The 19,990-nt window shown below is 39.6% G+C and overlaps 2 protein-coding genes across 4 annotated transcripts; one reads left to right on the top strand and one right to left on the bottom strand.

The window, feature by feature from the left end:
• Positions 1 to 1,207: 1,207 nt before the first annotated feature.
• On the bottom strand, positions 1,208 to 5,615 carry LOC127165629 (zinc finger protein 391). The gene is made up of 2 exons (XM_051110438.1): positions 5,334 to 5,615; positions 1,208 to 4,949 (listed from the first exon to the last, which is right to left on the bottom strand). The coding sequence occupies exons 1-2, from the start codon at positions 5,533 to 5,535 to the stop codon at positions 3,487 to 3,489; spliced, it is 1,665 nt and encodes a 554-aa protein (XP_050966395.1). The 5' UTR covers positions 5,536 to 5,615; the 3' UTR covers positions 1,208 to 3,486.
• A 568-nt stretch (positions 5,616 to 6,183) lies between these two features.
• Positions 6,184 to 16,520, top strand: LOC127165628 (PH and SEC7 domain-containing protein 2). 3 transcript variants are annotated; one of them, XM_051110434.1, is made up of 17 exons: positions 6,184 to 6,221; positions 6,367 to 6,469; positions 6,835 to 6,907; positions 7,097 to 7,218; positions 7,832 to 8,385; positions 8,700 to 8,784; positions 9,143 to 10,139; positions 10,225 to 10,305; positions 10,404 to 10,575; positions 10,707 to 10,796; positions 10,882 to 10,925; positions 10,997 to 11,169; positions 13,711 to 13,781; positions 13,928 to 14,073; positions 14,151 to 14,295; positions 14,628 to 14,774; positions 15,912 to 16,520. In XM_051110434.1, exons 5-17 carry the CDS (start codon positions 7,984 to 7,986, stop codon positions 16,194 to 16,196), a joined length of 2,838 nt encoding a protein of 945 aa, XP_050966391.1. In that variant the 5' UTR covers positions 6,184 to 6,221; positions 6,367 to 6,469; positions 6,835 to 6,907; positions 7,097 to 7,218; positions 7,832 to 7,983; the 3' UTR covers positions 16,197 to 16,520. The 3 variants fall into 3 exon arrangements, with proteins under 3 accessions (XP_050966391.1, XP_050966393.1, XP_050966394.1); XM_051110436.1 differs by lacking the exon at positions 6,367 to 6,469 and having other exon boundaries at positions 6,203 to 6,221; XM_051110437.1 differs by lacking the exons at positions 6,184 to 6,221; positions 6,367 to 6,469; positions 6,835 to 6,907 and having other exon boundaries at positions 6,945 to 7,218.
• The last annotated feature ends 3,470 nt before the right edge of the window (positions 16,521 to 19,990 follow it).

Below are 19,990 nucleotides of genomic sequence, written 5' to 3'. Positions count from 1 at the left end.
TTGATGGAACTGAACCATTGCATGCACATAATAATGTAGGTTTGTGCATTGTGTTTATTCTAAACAATGTAATGGGGTCATATTTTTAGACTTATTCTGACGGGAATCTGCAGCTTGTTCATGCTTAAGCATGTTCGTTGTTGGAAAAATGCTTGGAAAATGTAAGTTCCAACCTGCTGACGAGTTGTATATTTTCCGCATATGTTGTTATAAGCGTATTTACTTGCAGTGGATTAAGTTTTTCGTTTAATTAAGTGAATTAATAATGTCATATCAGACTCATTAATTTACACTTTATTAATTTATGTCTGTAAATGTCTGGATAATCCTGTAGTCTGTTCAAGACAGCTACTTGCATACACATGTATGAAACATGTTTTAAATGTTAAAAATTAAGCGTGTATTTAATATATATTTAACATTTATTTGTGATACATGAACGCCCGAATAATTTTTAACCATGAAGAGTGTTTGCGTCTATAAAATTTGCTTATGTGTAAAAGTCTCGTTATCAGCCTGTATTTTCTGTATTATTATTATTATTATTATTATTATTAACAGCATATTTTAAATTACACATTGCATTTTCATAGATAGATTTTTGAGATAATAACAGCGTATCTAACTGATAAACAATTATAGAAACAAACTAACAACTAAGGTATAAATCATAAATGAACAATTATTGAAGATGTGCAACTAGCAACTTGATTGATGTGTGTTCTGCTAGGCACCTCTCTCCAATTCTGTACTCGCTGATTTGCTACTTGGCCGGCTAGCTGTTCAGTAGTTTCTTCTTTTTTGTGGTTAAGAGGGAAAATGCATTCCTTTTTATCATTTGAGTCGCTTTTCAAAAGTTGCTAAAAGTTGACAAAGGCATTTTAAAAATAGCTAAATTTGTTGCTATAGGTGCTTTTTGAAAGAAAAAAAGTTGCTAAGGTAGTCTGAAAAGTTGCTAAATCTAGCAACAAAATTGCTAAGTTGGCAACACTGAGTAGTCGCTCAAACAGTTGCGTACACCAAGTGGAATGGTCTAATTTGATGCCAGAAAGTAAGACTGATTTTACCTTGGTAAACTGGTAGTTGGTCAGACCAATTCCTAAGGCGTTTATGACTCCTGAAGTCCAGTTAATCAGATCTCCATTCATTGGAGGAACTTTTTTTTTTTTTTTAATTAAGCAATTATGTACATATTAGTACAAACATATACATCTCACAACAGTTACAAAAAATATAAAAGGGTATACAGAAAAGAAAAACAGGTGCATGTACATACAGGTAAAGAAAAAACCTTTGCCTTTTTTAAAAAAAAAATGAAGACAAGTGATAATTAAAACAAGTGACATAGTGCTTAATACGTCTTTTTAGCTTTTCTGTTTCTAATATTGTGCAAAGTAGTACCACACTGTTTAATTTCTTTTACAAAATGTTCACAGTTTGGCTTAGCTTCAGCCCATTTCTTTACATCAGGGGTGAGGAACCTTGACCCTGGAGGGGCGGTGTCCCTGCAGAGTTTAGCTCCAACCCTGAAAACAAAAAATACCAACCTGTATCCTGAGAACATTGATTAGCTTGTTCAGGTGTGTTTGATTAGGCTTGGAGCTAAACTCTGCAGGGACACTGGCCCTTGAGGATCAACGTTCCCCACCCCTGCTTTACATGAATATATTTTAAGTAAAATCATTAGTGCAAGAAAAGAAATTGTACTTCTAGAATCAATGGTATCTTGTACAAAACCAAATCTGACATCAAACATTTCGATTTGTATTGATGTTCCAAACATCCTAGAAATTAAGTTAGAGTATACACACTGAAAGATGAATCAGATTCTTTAACAACACAAAAATCACAAGTTTTCCATATCCAGTTCGAACCATTCAACTCTTTGATGGGGTAAATTCTGTGTAATATTTTAAAACATACCTCTTGTACTTTATTGCTAATGAAAAACTTATTCCTTATTGACCATACTTTGTTTTCACTGGAGGAACTGTGGTGATTCACTCCCACCATACTATAACTGAACACTGAACACTAGAGGGCACTGGATGACCATGAGAAACTACACCAGCAGCTGCAAACCATGTGAAATCATACTTTGAATAAAAATTTGTTTAAAATGTTTGAGTATGGGATACATCAGGCTTTTTTTGGCTCATATAGTCTAATATAGTGACAACATGGGGGAAAACTGAGGGTTTTATTCAGAGACAAATTGGTGCTGACAGATGCTATGTTTGCGTACAAAAAGTAAGATGAAAATCTTACGTTCCTATTGTAAATCAATGAGATCTTTATAACAGCATAGAAGATACTTACATAAATATAAATATCAGTAGTCTCTCTATATCTCCAATTAATATGCCTTAGTAAGATGATATTTAAATTATCAAAACATACAATGCAATGCAATACAATGATGACTGAGAGATGAATAACTAAATGCCCCTCAAAAGAACTGAGATGTTTTAGAGGCTTGGGCAGAACATCCTTCCACCAGAGAAAAGTGGAAATAAAGATTCTGGAAACAAAAAGCCTGGTGATCATATTTAAGACTCACTGGGTTTTCTAAAAAAAAAAAAAAAAAAAAAAAAAAAAGAGACGTCTGGATAACCAAAAGTTATTCTGTTTACTTAAAATCAGTAAAAAAAAGACATGTAAAACACAAGCTAAAGGTGGGTGTTTATACAATTAGAGTAAAATAACTTTTGCTTGATTAAAAAAAGTATAAACTGTCAATCAGATGGCAGAAGGCATGTAGTAGAAAGTCTGATCATGTTGATCATTTAGATGCCTAGAAATTCTTAATCCAAAATGATACAGCATCTTTGCAGGGGCCGACATGACCGAGCCTAATGAACTGTGACAAATGTTATTTGGTCTTCAGTAATGATCGCTGAGGCCCAAATACTAGTAAATCTAAAGATTCAAACAACACATTGACCTATTTAAAAAGCTTTATTCTGTCACTAAAGCTTTGAGTTAACATTCAGAAGGAGTTGAAATTATTACCATTAAATTCACAATACAATAGAGAAGATCTTATACAAGTTTCTTAAGTTAAATTGCATTTAATCTAAGATGTGCTTACATCATAACTGACATTTAACAAACCAGGTCATACAGGACGACAGCATTAAATTCCAATGAACATAACTCATACAGCCACAGATAGAAATCACGCTGTCTAAAGGAATGAAGACCCATCTACATTATCAAACATCTGTACAGTATGTGTGCTATGCAATGTGTCAAAAACTACCATGATAATGCTATGGTATTCCTTCGACATGAATATGACAACCACTTAGTATTAGGGATGAACATCAGATCTCAGGATCCTTTAGTCTTCATGATTCAATGTATGTCAAAATTATATTTTCAATCAAACAGTCACTGTAGCCCAGCAGATTCAACATGTTTATGTAAGAAGTGATGCTGAGGAACATTAGGATGAAGGAAGATGCAGTTATGGTCCGATCACCGCTACTCTGTGACGAAAGCAGCAGAAGCGCTCTGGTCGCCCTCGTTCTTGGCCCTTGTGTGCAGTTTTTGGTGTTTCTTCAGAGACGACTGGTCACTGTATTTCCTGTTGCAGTGCGAGCAACAGTACAGCTTCTCTTTGGTGTGGACCAGCTCGTGTCTCTTGAGGTGTCCGGCCCGGCTGAAGCTCTTGTCGCAGTGTGAGCAGGTGTGCAATTTCTCTCCTGTGTGTGTTAACTGGTGCAGTTTCAGGCTACTGGCCACTGTGAAGCGTTTACCGCACTCGGCACAGCCGTACGGCCTCTCACCGGTGTGCATGCGCTTGTGGATGGTCAGATGCCCGGCTTGGCTGAAGGTCTTAGTGCACAGCTCACAGCGGTACGGCTTTTCGCCCGTGTGGATGCGGTAGTGTGTTTTAAGGTCGCCCATCCCGTTAAACCTCTTCCCGCACTGGCCGCAGGCGTACGGCTTCTCTCCGGTGTGGACTCTCTGGTGGCTCCTCAGGTTTCCGGCGTTGGTGAAGGTTTTGCCGCATACGGTGCAAGTGTATGGCCGTTCACCCGTGTGGGTCCGCAGGTGGACTTTAAGCTGGTTGTGTTCGTTGAACCGTTTGCCACAGTGCGGGCAGCAGTACGGCCTCTCGCCCGTGTGGATCCTCCTGTGGATGCGCAGCTGGCCCTGGTGGCCGTAGCTCTTCCCGCACAGGTTACAGGTGAAGGGTCTTTCTCCAGTGTGTGTGCGCTGGTGGTTCTTCAGGAGATCGGCTCGGTCAAACCCCTTCCCGCACTGGCCGCAGATGTGTGTCTTCTCTGAGCTGTGAGATCTCAGGTGGATGTTAAGCGACGCTTCGTGCTTGAAGCTCTTGTTGCACTGACCGCATGAATAGTTTGGTCTCGGCTCTCGTGAGTTCGACTGCGACGGCATCATATGAAACAATCCCGAAAATCCCTCGGACAGTCTGTCTGGATTGGACTCTTCATCAGAGATGATATCGGGCTCCGGTGACGATGACTCCTCCATTGCTTCATCTCTGCTGCGCTCACCCTCACCGACACTATAAAGATGTTTGTCTGACACTACCGTTACTTTAACATCACCGTTATTAGAGTTATACTCTGGCTCTAAAGGACGTTTAAATATAGTGTGACGTTCAGAGTCAAAGTTCTCCTCGGCATCCTCTATTTTTATTTCTTTACTGGTATATTTAGGAGAAGCGTGAGGATTTGAAAGGTCAACAGCACATACATGCTCCGTGTCTGGGTCAGCCTTTACAAATAAATATGTTGTTGCACAATCCTTGTTTAAGTGAAGTGATGTGACGTCTGTGGTTTGTGATTTTGTACTGCTGCACAGTAAATCCCCAGCCATCTTCGTCTGATCATTGTATTCACTCAAATGCACAGATGAAGTCTGGCTGAAAGTGTCTCTTGAAAAGTCAAGCTGAGCCACAACACAGTCTTCATTTTCTGCAACACACACAAAAACATCTTGATACTGGCCAACATATGTCCAAAATAAATCATGAGTAACAAAGAAAAACATGTAGGACAAGGTAAACTCTTGCAGGGAATTACATAAAACCATAACTGGCTGAAAGACATAACGGATAACAGACAGCAGTTGTTGTGTTTCGTTGGATTGGGTTTTAGAAACTAATCCTTCACCCCTTGTCGCACGTTACATTATTTGCATTTACTTGTACATCAGATTCGTTAACTGTCAAATGATAAACACAGAAGACACAAACCAAATACACAACTCTAATGGGCATCATTATCATTTGCACGCATTAACGTAGAAGACAGCGCGGTGTACACTTCCTATGACATCATTTTCCAAATTGCACGCACCTGTTTTGATATAATTTGTCATTTTTTCTTTTGCAAAAAGTCGTTTTCGCAGATCTTCATTTTCGGACTCAATTCGCTGAATTTTGCGCTGATATTCGCCGACAGTTTGTTCCACTGAATCCAGAATGTCACTGACGGTCGCACGGAAGATTTCATTCAATGAAGATTCAAGAAAGGCTTTTAAATCGCCAAACTTCGCCATTTCAACAAATATACGGAGCCGCAGTGACCGCGAAACAACCGCGAGCGCCGCCGAACTCACCGTTGCCCCCTTCGGACTGGAAGAAAACTACAACTGCTCTGTTAGTTTCGACCTGTTTCTATTCCGCTAACAGATAACAGAAGCAGCAATAGTTTATTTCAGATAATAACATGTCTCTGTCTATTTAATTTAACACGGTCATATAATGCGTCATTTCTATTTAAACTTCGACTAACAATGTCCATTTCAACTGCATTTGTTATGAAAGCCGTTGCCGTATCGTGCCACTGTTTTAACGAGTAATTCACAAGTCTACAGTTTACTTTAGTTTACTTTTGTTAGTCTTTGTCTGTGGATCAATGACTTGACAGCACAATTCATACAGTGACTGTTATATTATGTATTTAACACGTTTGTGAACTATGCACTACTGATATATTTTAGTAGAATGTGTGTTGCTCTCTAGAGTCTTAACGCTCTGCCCATCAAGATGAGAATGGAGAGTCCTGACAGGTAGCAGTTTTACCTGCCAACTGAGGAATGTCCGTCCGTCAGGTGGGCGGGGCGCTCAGGTGTCAGGTGTGTTTCCGCTTTTGCCAAAAGCCAATCGAATTATAATTTTCTTGTAGACGCGCATCGGTTTTTAATTCGTAGTATTCTCACAGATTTATCGTAGAAATGAGCCGGTGAGTAAAATTACTTTTCAGTTGCTGAATGGGCCCGTTTGTTTTGCGTTGACTTTTATGTAATTTGAACCGAAGCTATACCTGCAACATGCAAAAAATGCTGTTGGACTTGTTTGCGAAGGATTTTTTTTTTTTTTTTTTAAAGGACCGTCACCTCAAGTCGTGCAGCACGGATTTAGCTCTTTCATTTTATAGATCTGATTCAGTAGAAAGGAAAATTGATTCTGACAGAGACCCTGTGAGCTAGTGTAATGTATTTGTTTTATTATTATTATTATTATTATTATTATTCATTTGCTCACTTGCTTGTGTAGCCTAATAACACTTCACAAATAATGCACTGTTTCTTTGTTTTCTTTAATGCCATAGACTGTCCCTTTAACTGCTGTTTCCTGAAAGCATATTCATATCATGCTTTTTTTATATTCTCAGTCTCCATGAATAGTGTTTAAAGTGTTTTGTTATTGTTTAAACACAGTCTGACCTTCACAGACGATCAGATGAAGATTAAACTTGTGTTGTAATGACTCAGTTTATGTCACTGGACTGTGAAAGTGTCAGAAACTTGAGACGCCTTAGGAGGCATTTTCATATTTGTTCATGTTCTCTACAGCACAGGAAGTATGAGGTGATGTGAGGAGCAGCAGGAAGTGATGTGCTGATCTATGATCTTATACTGTTAGAGGGTCAGTTCATGTTTCATCTCAGTGTCTGACTGCCAGGCTTAGACTGTGTTTATCTGTGCTAATGTTGATAATTATGGTGATTCTGACTACAAGAAAACTCAATGAGTTTCACTGTCTAGCAGTATCTGCCTCATCTCACCCGGCACCCTCAACTGCCTCTCTCTCTCTTTCTCTATGTCTCTCTGTCAGTGGAGGTTGTTTGTGGTCAGGAAGTGTAAATGTGCCTCAGTGCTGCTTGAGCAAAAGGCAGTGCAGAGCACATCCGCTCTGTGTGTCTTTAAAAGAGGGCTTCACTGAAGGACACGGCTAAGGTGAGCTTTGTTCTCTACATTTCTTTAAACCATCATCACATTAGATATTATAAATCATGTAATTGATCATGTGCTGCTTGTTAGGAAAATGTTAACATGCAAACCAGGCATGTGGCTTAAGGAGGACTCCATTACCTTATGAATGACATTTAAAAAAAGTAATTCATTGCTCATTTCTGTGTTTGGTTTTGACTGTTTCAGTTCTGCAAACACTGACTTTGATCCTGTCGGCTGGACTTGTATCATGAGAAGTGTATAATTATCAAATAAACTTGATTCTACAGATGCTCTTTGCAGTGTTTCATATCAACATGATAGTTTATATTGTCTTTATTTACATTGCCTTTGCTGTGTAATGTTGAACACAAGTAGCTGTTCCACAGATCGTCTGTTAAAATGACAGACATTAATGTTTCAGTGGTCTCATGCACATGGCTGTAAAGTGCTGTGGTTTTGTGGTGTCATAGCAGCGTTGATATGATGGCTAATGAAAGGGTTTTATCTCTACTGATGCACTTCACACTGAAGTGAACATTTACATGTTCAAAATGTTTCATTATATGCTGTACTGAATGATCATGACATAGATGTAATTTGTTTTCTGAAATCTCAGGCTCTTGGTTGGTTGAAGAGTTTGGTCGTGTGGGAGGAAACGGTGTTTCTCAACGTCAGTCTCAAAATGGATGCCCTGCTTATCACGGAGGACAAAGACTGAACATGAGTTCTTCCTAAACTCTTCATGATGACAATTTGAATGAGAAGACTATGGAGGATATTGCAGACTATCAGGAATCTGAGCCTTACATGGAGGCCATGCAGTACATAGAGAGGATGAAACAGGAGAATGAAACAAGTCTTGAGAATGAGACCATACAGAGGAAAAGCTGCATAGATCTGGACGTGGCAGATCACGGAATGTCCCTGTACCCTGTCACCGTTCCCTGTGCTCCTCTCCCTTATGCTACTGTGCAATGGGATGCCCCAGAAATGCCCACAGAGCCTCCCGGATCATCTGAGACTGAACTAGATTCCATTGCCGTGCCAAGGTTCGACTGGACATTGGATCTACCTTCCGCAGACCTTAATTACATCCCAAATCAGGACTCCGTTGTTGATTCCTTACCTGAATCCGAGTCACAACCAGATGTCATACTTGCATCTTCCCAGGTATGTCAGTGAAACCGGAAGGGCCTTGTGGTTTTTTTTCTGGTAGACATGTTCTTGTATCAGTAACCAGTGGCCTGCTTTCCTAATGGTGTGTGTGTGTGTGTGTGCACTTTTTAAAGTGCTGTTATATATTGTTACTTTAAAGGAACAGCTTTTTCAAGTGAGTTTAACAACTTTTAAAACGTACAGATAGCTTGTTTAAATGAATTACAATATCAGTTTGAGTTGGTTTAGAATTGACCAGACAAAAAAGATGGTGAATGTTTATTTGGTTCAGTGAAATGAATCTGTTCTGTTTTTTTTTCCTCCAATAGACATGTGATGCTCAGAAGTCAGATATACAAAAACAACTAGCACTTTCACATGACGAGCTCCCTATATCAATTGCAGATGTCAACGGTAATGCCTTTATTATTTAATTCTTCATTATTTGATCATGTTTTTTGTAAGATAATGAGATTTAAATGATAGACGTGCTTTAAATCATATTGGGGTGTGGTTGTCATTGTGTGACACTTGTGAAATGGCCATGTGTTCGTCAGCTGTGAATGTTGAACTGTTTGCTGACTCAGTCGATTTGGCTTCCTCTCCATGAGTTTTGTTGCATAACCTTTAAAATGTGGCCACATACAGAGAAGTTTCCCATCAGCCATTACATTCCTAGAGGTTTGGACTTGGTGTTGTTTTGTAGGGTATTTTTTTTGTTCTCAGAAATCAATATGGCATGGAAGCATTTATCTGTGCTGTTTTCCACCAGATTCCAGAGCAGATGCGACTGAAGAGCACTTTGAACCTTCTGATGGTGCTCAGATCTTGATGGACACACCAGACCCAGAGATTCAACCGGGCCAAGACATCTCACAGTTACAGGAAGAGAAGGAAGCCAACATGTTAGTCCTTCCCCAAATGACTTTTGCCCATGAGGAAAGCACAGATTCAGGCAGTGAAGAGCAAGCAAGAGAGTGGACTGAGACCGAAGCAAATGGAGAATCATCAGATGCAACAACCAATATTCTGGATCAGATTCAAGGACCTGATCAATGTCTGGAGAAGGAAGAGTCATGTCCTCCAGAGGTCCTGTCTGATCAATTACAGGATGCCATCATAACAATCCTAACAGAACCACCAGAGCAGCTGTCAAACCTCATGGACGATTCTGTGGAACTTGAGGAAGAAATACTGACACAAGAGGCAGAAAAGATAAGCACATCTGTTACAGTAACAGAGATGAACCAGAATAATGGCACTTTACAACATGCAGAAGAGATCCAGGACCACTCAGAGCAATTCAACACACAAGACCAAGAATATGTAGAAAAATCTGTAAGTTCAGAACAAAAGTCTGAATCTGAAAATGGGTTACCAGTGCAAGCAGAGTCTGAGCTGAGAGAGCAGACCGAGGAGTTTGGATGTCCAGATGAGAACGAATCCTCAGAGCAGACCCAATGTTCAGATAAAGAGAAACCCTGCGAGCAGACGCCACAATCAGAGATGGAGCCATCAGAGCGTTTAGACGCATCCAGTGACATGACCCAACCTACAACGCTGACAGATGCGGTAGAACACGTACAGGATATGACATCAGAGGGCCTTATGCAGGATGAGACGCCTGTTATAGACACAAAACCTGCTGGTCCCTGCATCAACGGTAGCACTGAGATCAAGGACAGAGCTGAGGCTCAACAGTTGGCTGAGAAGCTTTACAGGTTGGACGGTTTTCAGCGTACAGATGTGGTCAGACATCTGGACAAAGAGTAAGTCTTAACATAGCATTGATTAATTGTCATGCAAGAATATGTATTTCCACCAAATCATACCATGTGCTATGTCTTTTGATAGCAACGAGTTCAGTCATGCTGTTGGGGAAGAGTACCTTAAATTCTTTGACTTCAACAACCAAAGTCTGGAGCAAGCACTCCGGTAGGCTTCTTATTTCCAACATCTGTGCACACAATAAGGAGATCTGTCAAAAGATTGCTTTTCAGACCAGGTGTTTTTGGGCTCTTCCTGATTCTTAGGTCATTTCTAAAGGAGGTGGTTTTGATCGGTGAGACTCAGGAACGTGAGAGAGTCCTGCAGCACTTCTCCTCTCGTTTCCAGCAGTGTAATCCTGACACATTCTCCTCAGCGGGATCTGTGCTTACGCTCACGTGTGCCGTAATGCTGCTTAACACAGACCTGCATGGACAAGTGAGTCTCATGTAACTTTAACAATCTTAAAGATCCTAAGGTCCTAAACTCTTCAATAAGGAGTCCAGATGATGTCACCTGATCGACTGCAGTCTTTGTCTTTGTGAGAGTAACCCTTTTTTTTTCATCAGAATGTTGGGAAGCCCATGTCTTCAGCTGATTTTGTGTCAAATCTGGACGGCATGAATGGAGGCGAAAATTTCAGCAAGGACTATCTGAAGGTGTGAGCACCAAATCTTCATCCTAAATTGTTCACATTTTAGATTAGAACCTCAGTAGTAATTCTCTTCTTTCTGTCTCTTTCAGAGTCTCTACAGCTCCATCAAGAGCGATCCGCTGCAGTGGGCCGTGTAGGTAAACTGACCTGCAGTGCTGATCTGACTTTGATCTGATGTTTCATAATGTTTATCTCTGTTACTAGAGAGGAGGAGGTTCTGGCTAAATCCATGATGCTCCAGCAGGATTTGGACCAGGATGGACTTCTACGTTCAAAGAGTAACCCGTTCCAGGATCTCCCTCACGACACCAAGGCTACCGTGTTCCAGAAAGGCTTTTTAAAGCGCAAAGCGCACGCAGACATTGATGGCAAACGCAGTGAGTAGCAGTGAGGATAAAGACAAGTGTGATGTACAGTTAGCGGTGTTCATTCCACAACTATCATAATCCTTCCAAAAAGTTTGCATACTAACAGCATTACTGCTCACGGCAGACAATTTGAAGTATGTTGTTAGTTGGATTTGTTTTTTGAGGGTGGTGCTTTTAGAGGCAGTGTTCACTGTACTGCTGACAGTCTAGTCACTAGCATACATGACATGCAGAAACAGCACAGGCTCATTGTTCTTTCACATAAGAAGCGTTTGCAGTCTCCTACGGTCTGCTACTGATGCATGGCTATATACCACAAACACAACTTTAATCCCCTATTTTGGTTTCAAATCCAAACTTTGATACTGAAAATGCTTTTACAGCACTGTGATTCTCTTTTTACACAGTACAGTAATACAGTCTTTCATAGACATTCGTGTTTAAACACAATAAATATAAACAATGTATTATTAATTTTACTTCTATATAGATTTATAAATTAAAGGTGACATATCATGAAAATGTGACTTTTTCCGTGTTTAAAGGGGTTATGCTTTTTCACTTTTTGAATTTTAGTCCATGTGTCATGTGTATGTTTGGGCATAAAAAAGATCTACCAAGTTACAAATCTCAAAGTGCACTCCAAAGGGAGATATTTCATTTTTAAAAAGTCCCTTTTCAAGAACTACAACGAACGGCTCCTACAGCGTTTGTTTTCCGGATGTTCTGATGTCACAATGCAGCTCATTAGAAAATCATTAAAATAAACCCGCCTACAGTGGTTGGGGAGTGGGGAGGGACAAGGTGGGCGATTAGCCTAACTTTAGCAATGCAACTTGGAGAGCCACTTCTGGGATACCTTAACACGAGTATTGACTAAAGTGGCTGCGTTGGAGCCGCGCCGTAGACGTGTGCAGCATAGGGGTTTGAAATACATGGAAGGTGCAGCTGATTTAAACACAGTATTAAAGTAATAAAGGTAAATAAAGGTTGCGCTAACAGTGGTACACAGAACTTGCTGCTTTGGTAAGGAGCGTGGCAGTACTGAAACATCGTCTAAGCTAAGATTTAGTTTTTCGGAAAACGGGCCTTGATCAAACCCGGAACTAACTGAGCCATCTGTCCCAGGCTGGGGTGAAAGGTATTATGATAATGTGAATTATGTGAAAAATAATACGTTTTCGAACCACCAAGCATGAGACCATGTTCTAGTACATCCTGAAAACAAGATCAACAATTTCTAAAAGAGCATAATAGGACCCGTTTAAGTGCTATAATTGGTTCCTCTGTGCATCTACCAACCCAGAAAATGTGAAGACCTGCCACACAGGTCTAATATAAACATGCAGTTTCTTTCCCAGCTGTTAACCTTCACAGACATAACCGACTGTTTTTGTAACTCCTGTAGGTTTTTAACATAAACTTGTGTGTGTTCGAGCACAATAACATTTAAGCACAATAAGACATGAAAGAAAACTTAGTTTAGGACTCACATACATGTGACAGCCGCTTTCTGTGTGTGTGCTTTGGATGTATGCACTCAGAAAACCATTTATCAGAAATTGAAACTAATATGGTTTAAATCGCATGATATCAGCACAAAAGATATGATAATCAAAACCAAACAGATGTTTTTTGAGCTAAAAGTTCTAAAAGTGCAATTTAAAGAGACATGCATGAAAACAGTGTGTTTCTACCTTTATTCAAAATAAGCATTTTTAAAACTGATATAATAAATTATCTGTGGCGTATTTTGAGCTGAAGCTTCACAGACACATTCTGGGGACACTTGACACTTACATTACATCTTGTAAAAAGGGGCTTAATAGGTCTCCCTTAAGTTGCCCAAGCTAGTGGCAAAACATTTTAACAGCCTTTAGCCAATTATTATTATTTATTTTTTTACAAACTTTTTTACAAATCTTTATTACAAGCAGTCCGAAAAACTTTTTCTACCTCCATGAGTACCATCAGTGTTGCCTTGTTTATCTAAAAGTGCACTTTTCCTTGCTTTAAACCTAGCCAAAAAAAAGCCATGTGTTGATTTGTGAAATACAATAGACTTTAATTATATGCATTTATGGTGTAATCACTACATTTTGGTGTCAATCCATGTACTTTTTTACCTTGAATGCTGTCACTTTATTTTATCGCATGCAGCATATCAAAAGTGTGCATACTATGTGTCCTAAATTCTGTGATTGTAGTAATTTTCAACACTGTTTAGGGCAGATAAGGTGGATAGCATGCACACGGACACGGAAAATGCATTGACACAGAAAACACAGACACAGAAAAAAAAAACACACTGCAAATGGATTATGTGTGAAACAGGCCTCAGACCCTAGAAGTATAGAAGAATAATTCATTCCCTTTAAAGCACCACCAACAAAAACTGAAAAAATCTAGCGGAGCTCACAGATTTGCTTGCCATTAAGTCATTACTAAGTAATTTTTCAAATGTCTAGTCAATGAGTTGAGCATCCCGATCCCTAGAGCGGTGGTCAGGCAACATTTCACACACTAATAACCAACTGAACTGATTTGCAGCTCCATGGGGGAAACGAAGCTGGAAGACGTTTTATGCCATGCTGAAGGGAATGGTGCTTTACCTGCAGAAGGTTTGTTGCCTGATACTGATGCTGGATATTAGTAAGATATACATAAAAGCATATGGACAGCCAGAGTGGAGACACACACGCTGTCTTCAGCAGCATTTATATATATATAAAGTGGTAACTGTTGAGCCGTGTCTCTGTCTGTCTAGGATGATTATGTGAAGGACTGCCTGAGCTCAGAGGAAGTGGTCAGCGTTCATCATGCTTTGGCAGAGCGAGCTCTGAATTACACCAAACGCCCTCACGTGTTTCGCCTGCAGACGGCCGACTGGAGAGTCTTCCTCTTCGAGGCTCAGTGAGTTTGTGTGCAAGTTCTCCTTAAACCCAAATCATTTAACAGTTCCGTCTAAGTGATTGTCACGTGTCCTACAGATCCACGGAGCAGATGAACTCCTGGATCGGCCGGATCAACCTGGTGTCTGCACTGTACTCCTCGCCTCCGTTTCCTGCTGCTGTCGGCTCTCAGAAAAAGTTTTGTCGGCCCATCCTGCCCGCTACGCAGTCCAACCTCCTGCTGGTAACAGTCTTTCTGATCTGCTGCACTGTCTGAAAATAACTAAGCCCATTGGTCAGCAGGTGTGGGTAGACATGACTGACTACAATTTAAACAATTTGTCTATCATGGACAATATCCCTGAATACACATTAACTCCAAGAACAAAAACTATGACCATAACTATATTAGCGTCCGTCCACACCAAAGGACAGTGATATTTGTCTGTAGTGAGACACCAGCTTCCCTGTTCATTAATTCCTTTGGTTTCATTAGAAAGTAATTTAGCACATCAAGCACCTACATCTCATTTGAGTGTGGATCAATGTATTTGTATCTGTTATTGTTTTCATCAGGACAAACAGTTGCAGTCGCATGCGGCCATGTTGCACAGCTTCCAGCAGGACCTGACATCTCTCCAACAGGAGGCGCTGGACAGCAAAAAGAGCAAAGCCAGAGAGCTGGAGGAGCTAAGGCAGAGAGAGGAGTACCTACAGTATGAGGTGTGTGTTTGTCACTGCAGGACCTTCTCATAATACATAATGCATTTCACTTACAAACTCCAAAGGCCTGATATATAAATGACACACACAAGATTAAGGGAGATAAAACAGGGCCCGACAATAAGGACTGCCCGATACCCCGATGCACATCGTACGAGTATGTGATATATTGTCTAGGATAATATTGTAGGCTAACTGTTGTTTTAACGATCTGACATTATCGAGTATGTCCCTCACTTTAGGAAAATTTTGTATTTGTAATCTTTACTCAATAACTTTAATAAGGTTTAAATCATTATTTATACAGTGAAGACTATGTAGTGTGTTCACTTGCCTAATGACATTTCAAATTTAAGTTATTAAAGTTACATAGTTTTTGTTGTCATAAGATTATTTGTAAAGGTTACATTTAACAGAAACAATGAACACATTTATTTATTTAAATTTATTTTTTAATGTGGGCAGTGAAAATTTTGGCAGAGCAAATAAAAACAATTTGAACCACTGACACAACCGGGCCAGTAGAAAAAATCTTCAGCATTGAGCCCTGTAAAAGTATCCCCAGTGGGGTGAGAAAAACAGACTCTCTGAAAACAAGTCAACATTCTGCATCTCAGGTGAATTTCTCTCAGTTTACTAGGATAGTTCACCCAAAAATGTAAATTCTTCTCACTTTTTTCCATGATGACAGATTTTTCTGTTTTGGGTGAACTATGCTGTATAGAGATGTTTGCAGAAGAACAAGATGGTGATCATGGACATTTTAAGCAGTGTAATATTTATAGTCAGTATTATCTCTTGATTTGCTCGCTTTTAGTACTGTTGAAAGCAGTAGTGTCACATGCCTTAACATTGCATATGAAAATAATATGCAGATGATAAAAACAGCATTTTATGATCATTTCAGGATAGGGAATGGAGCTTTCGAATGTGACATATTGATTTCACTACCTACGATGTTTGTTCCAGATCTAGCATACATACAGTTTCAAACATTCTCATACGGAAGGCCCCAGATGAGATGAAAGCTTTTAACCCTTACTATGTTGTATCATTTTCATGCTGTAACTTTAATTCTGTAAGTTTAATTCCACTGTAAAAATTGTTCTAAAGAGTGTTGTCTGCTGCCTTTCGCAGAAGTCTCGTTATGAAGTCTATCTTAAAGTTCTCGAGGCCTGGCAGGCGCTGGAGAAGTTTGATTCATTGGTCGTAGACAAACTGAGCGCATTTGATGAGGGACTGTGGACAGGAGTGATGGACGAGCAGCAGGACGAGGCCGATGCCGGGATGAAGCGATCTCACTCCAGCCCATCTCTGGAGTTAGAAATGCCTCCTCAGCCTGTCGTCAAAGTCAGACGCAACATCTCAGAGAGACGGACCTATCGAAAGATCATAATTCCCCGCCGTAACAAAGAGCTTTGAAAAAAATTAGGACTGACTGAACTCACACAAACTGTTGAGACACACTTGAAGCACTTCAAGATTTTATGTCATTTAATATATTTTTAAAGTCTGTCCTGTCCAAGGTTAAATAGCAACAACTGTAGTCTTTTTATGTACAGATTTTTTGCACAATCCTCTTTTTAATTGACCCTGTTCATACTGTCCACAAGAGGGAGATATTGCTCAAGTTGTTTAAATGAAGGAAAAAGACCCAGGTCATTAGTTCGTACCTCACATGTCAATAAGAGTTTCTGGATTGAATGTGTCCTTAGCAGAACCATAGTAAACAGAGTTTAAACTGGATACAGTGTCTGTTTCTCTGTGGAAAAGCAACACTTTAGTGCAACACTTTTTTCCTCTGATCATGCCACTGCTGAATGGCTCTTGTGTATCAAGTGTTTGTGAATATCTCATATCCTTTCATTTAAACAATAGCCTGTCATTAAGCTCAGATGCTGAGGCAGTGTGTGATGGATTGTGCCTTTAGGCTCTAGATGCTCAGGATGTGTCATTTGATAAAGATCTAAAAAGCCAATATCAGATAATGCCGCCTGTTGACACGTAAACAGATTGTGAGAACAAACAATCAAACTGTCATTGAGTCAGAAAATGACTGAACGCCACTTAGAGCCAGACTTCTGCTCTTATACCACATTATGAAGCACCAATGTAAGTACAAATGTGCTTCTAAATATAGCGAGACGATTGACTTTATACTTGAGTGATTTGAAATCCTGTGCCCGCTGGATAGCGTTATGTTTAAGAAACTGACATGAACACACATTCCTCATAGAGTGTTACAAAATACAACAGAAATTAAGAATGTGCGTTATTTCGAAGCATCCACAGCTACAGTCGAGCTGTTTTCACCGTTACGTCTTTCCCCGAAGCTCTTGTGGTTGCTCGATGCGAGCAGCAGCCGTTCCTGGCTCCGCCGTTGACGTAAGGTCACGACCAAAGCTCAGTGCTGGAGCCACGGAGTGTGACGTCTGCGCAGCCGCTTTTACTGGAGTGAGCTCAAGTTCTTCTATGTTTTTGTTCCTGCACGTCTGTCTAGCTGAAGGGTTTTGTGGCTGCTTGTCAGGCCTGGTTGAGTAATTAAAAAGGCAAGCGGAGGCTTTTCTTCATTAAGGGTCCTAACCAACACTCTGCTGCTCATGGGTCACCTCCGTCGCTCTCATTCTCGCTTGATCTATCACAAAAATTCCTGACATCATTCCTCTGAATTCCTCTTTGTGCCATCGCTAGCGCTCAGACCCGGCGGATGAAGCGTTAACTCTGGTTCCGATGGTGACTGTTCTTCTCACTCATTCTCCATCTGCTCCAGTGCTCTCACTGCACTCCTCATCACTCCCCTGTGTTCGTCTCGTGATGTTTGTTGGAGGTCGGATCCCTTCCCAGATGGAGAGATGTGAAAGACAGTAAAAGCAAAGACTGTTGTAAAGACTGTAATTTTGCTACTAGTCTTTACCTCTCTTATGTTATGTTAAAGGATAAGTCCACTTCCAGAACAAAAATTTACAGATAATTTACTCACTGCTTTGTCATCCAACATGTTCACGTCTTACTTTCTTCAGTCAATAAGAAATTACGTTTCTTGAGGAAAACATTCCTGAATATTTCTCCATATAGTGGACTTCAGTGGTGCCCCCAAGTTTAAACTTCCAGAATGCAGTTTAAATGCAGCTTCAAATGGCTCTAAATGATCCCAGCCGAGGAGGAAGGGTCTTATCTAGCGACGCGATCGGTCATTTTCGAAACAAATGGACAGTTTATTTACTTTTTAAGCTCAAGTGTGCATCTTCTCCCGTCTCTGCGATGCGCATGCATAGTCTGTGTAATCCAGGTCAATACAGTTAGGGTATGTCGAAAAACTCCCGTCTCCTTTTCTTCTTCAACATCAAAATCATCCTACATTACTGTTTTACCTTTTTTGGTAAAGGGCATTTGATCTTCTCTGCATGTTCACTTTGTAAACACTGGGTCGGTACTTCTGCAGCGAAGTAGGACAATTTTAAAGTTGAGAAAGAAAATGAGATTGGAGTTTTCCGACCTACCCTAACTGTTTTGACCGTATTGTTCACGTAGACTTGGAAAGTAAGAGTGTTTGAGGTTAAGAAGTATATAAATTGTCAATCTGCTTAAAAAATGACCGATCGTTTTGCTAGATAAGACCCTTCTTCCTCACCTGGGATCCTTTAGAGCCATTTGAAGCTGCATTTGAACTGCATTTTGGAAGTTCAAACTTGGGGGCACCATTGAAGTCCACTGTATGGAGAAAAATTTGGGAATTTTTTCCTCAAGAAACAAAATTCTTATCGACTGAAGAAAGAAAGGCATGAACATTTTGGATGACAAGAGGATGAGTAAATTATCTGTAAATATTTGTTCTGGAAGTGGACTTCTCCTTTAAGAAATGATTTATGCTGATGAAGACGCTCCCAGTTTAGATGAGGATTCATATGTGGGATAAACTTTGCTAGGTTTCTTTCATATCTGCCTTTTTTTTCACTTACAGACCTGAAGCAAACGCTGATGGTTCTGTCCCTCTAAAGCAGACTTTTATTTGTGTTGGTAAAGTGGCCCAGGGCATCTCGATCGATGACCTGAGTTTGGCCTCAGTTCTGGGCCACATTCCCGCCACTCACAACAGCCTGAAGACACACGCCGCCATCAACAATAACAGGCTGCATTCTTCATACTGGTAAGTGAAGCAAACAAAATGTCTGCAAGACGCGTCCCGTGTGTGTTTGCAGATGACGTGTATCTTGATCTACTGATGCACTGATGTGACTGCAGACGGACAGTTATGATTTGTCGTGTTTAGCATTTTATGCATCAAAATAATTCTGGGTCATTCTCATACAATGGGGCCATTTGTGCTTTAAAATTTATTTTCTTTTTATTTATTTTTTTTTTTCCAGAGATGTACTGCTAAACATTCAAGTGGTATAACTGCCACCAGTATGTATAACCAGTGCTGTAACTGCCATATTTCTGAACATAAATGTTTTAATGGCACATTCTTAAAATATTGACCATTTTTAAAATATTAAATAGGTCTTTAAAATATGCTAGTATAGCTTCTTCTAACATCAAACATTATACCTGAAAAAGAATATATGATCCCTTTCAGACCCTGCATCCAGTCCAGTGGAAATCAAGTTTCTTTACTGTTTTTTGTCGTTTGGTCCCAAATGGAGCATAGCGGCCAGATAAATATGGTATAATTCTGACTATTAGGTCTAAAACACAACCACAGCACTATCAGAAATAACTGCTATAGAGTGAAGCTGAGAGATAAAGGAATCATAATATCATTTTGCAGAGTTACATTTATTACACTGGAGCTTTTACTTGCATAGCAAAGCAAATAAAAGATCTGCTGCTGCAACACAGGTCATTTCACTTAAAACTTTCACCTGAACTTGCAGGCAGTGCCCTATGTATTATGAAATAGATATTTGGTATTCAAAAAGAACAGTTTCCCTGCCCATTTTAATGTTCTTACACCATCTTTATGCAGTCTGCTTCTGACAAAAAAAAAAAACAAAAAACAAACAAACAAACAAACAAAAAAATTTTGCAAATCACTTTTGAAAAAAGTTAAATCTAATTTTGTATTAACTTTGTTGAATTTTTTTAAGGATCATCTTGTAATAACTCACAGCCCATATGAATAATAATTTATATTATATTATATTATATTATATTATATTATATTATATTATATTTATTTTAATGGACATCAGAAATAAACTTTAAAAATTATG

The sequence above is a fragment of the Labeo rohita genome, chromosome 5 (assembly GCF_022985175.1).
Source record: "Labeo rohita strain BAU-BD-2019 chromosome 5, IGBB_LRoh.1.0, whole genome shotgun sequence".
NCBI classification, from domain to species: Eukaryota; Metazoa; Chordata; class Actinopteri; order Cypriniformes; family Cyprinidae; genus Labeo; species Labeo rohita.
This window is presented reverse-complemented; position numbering and strand designations above follow the sequence as displayed.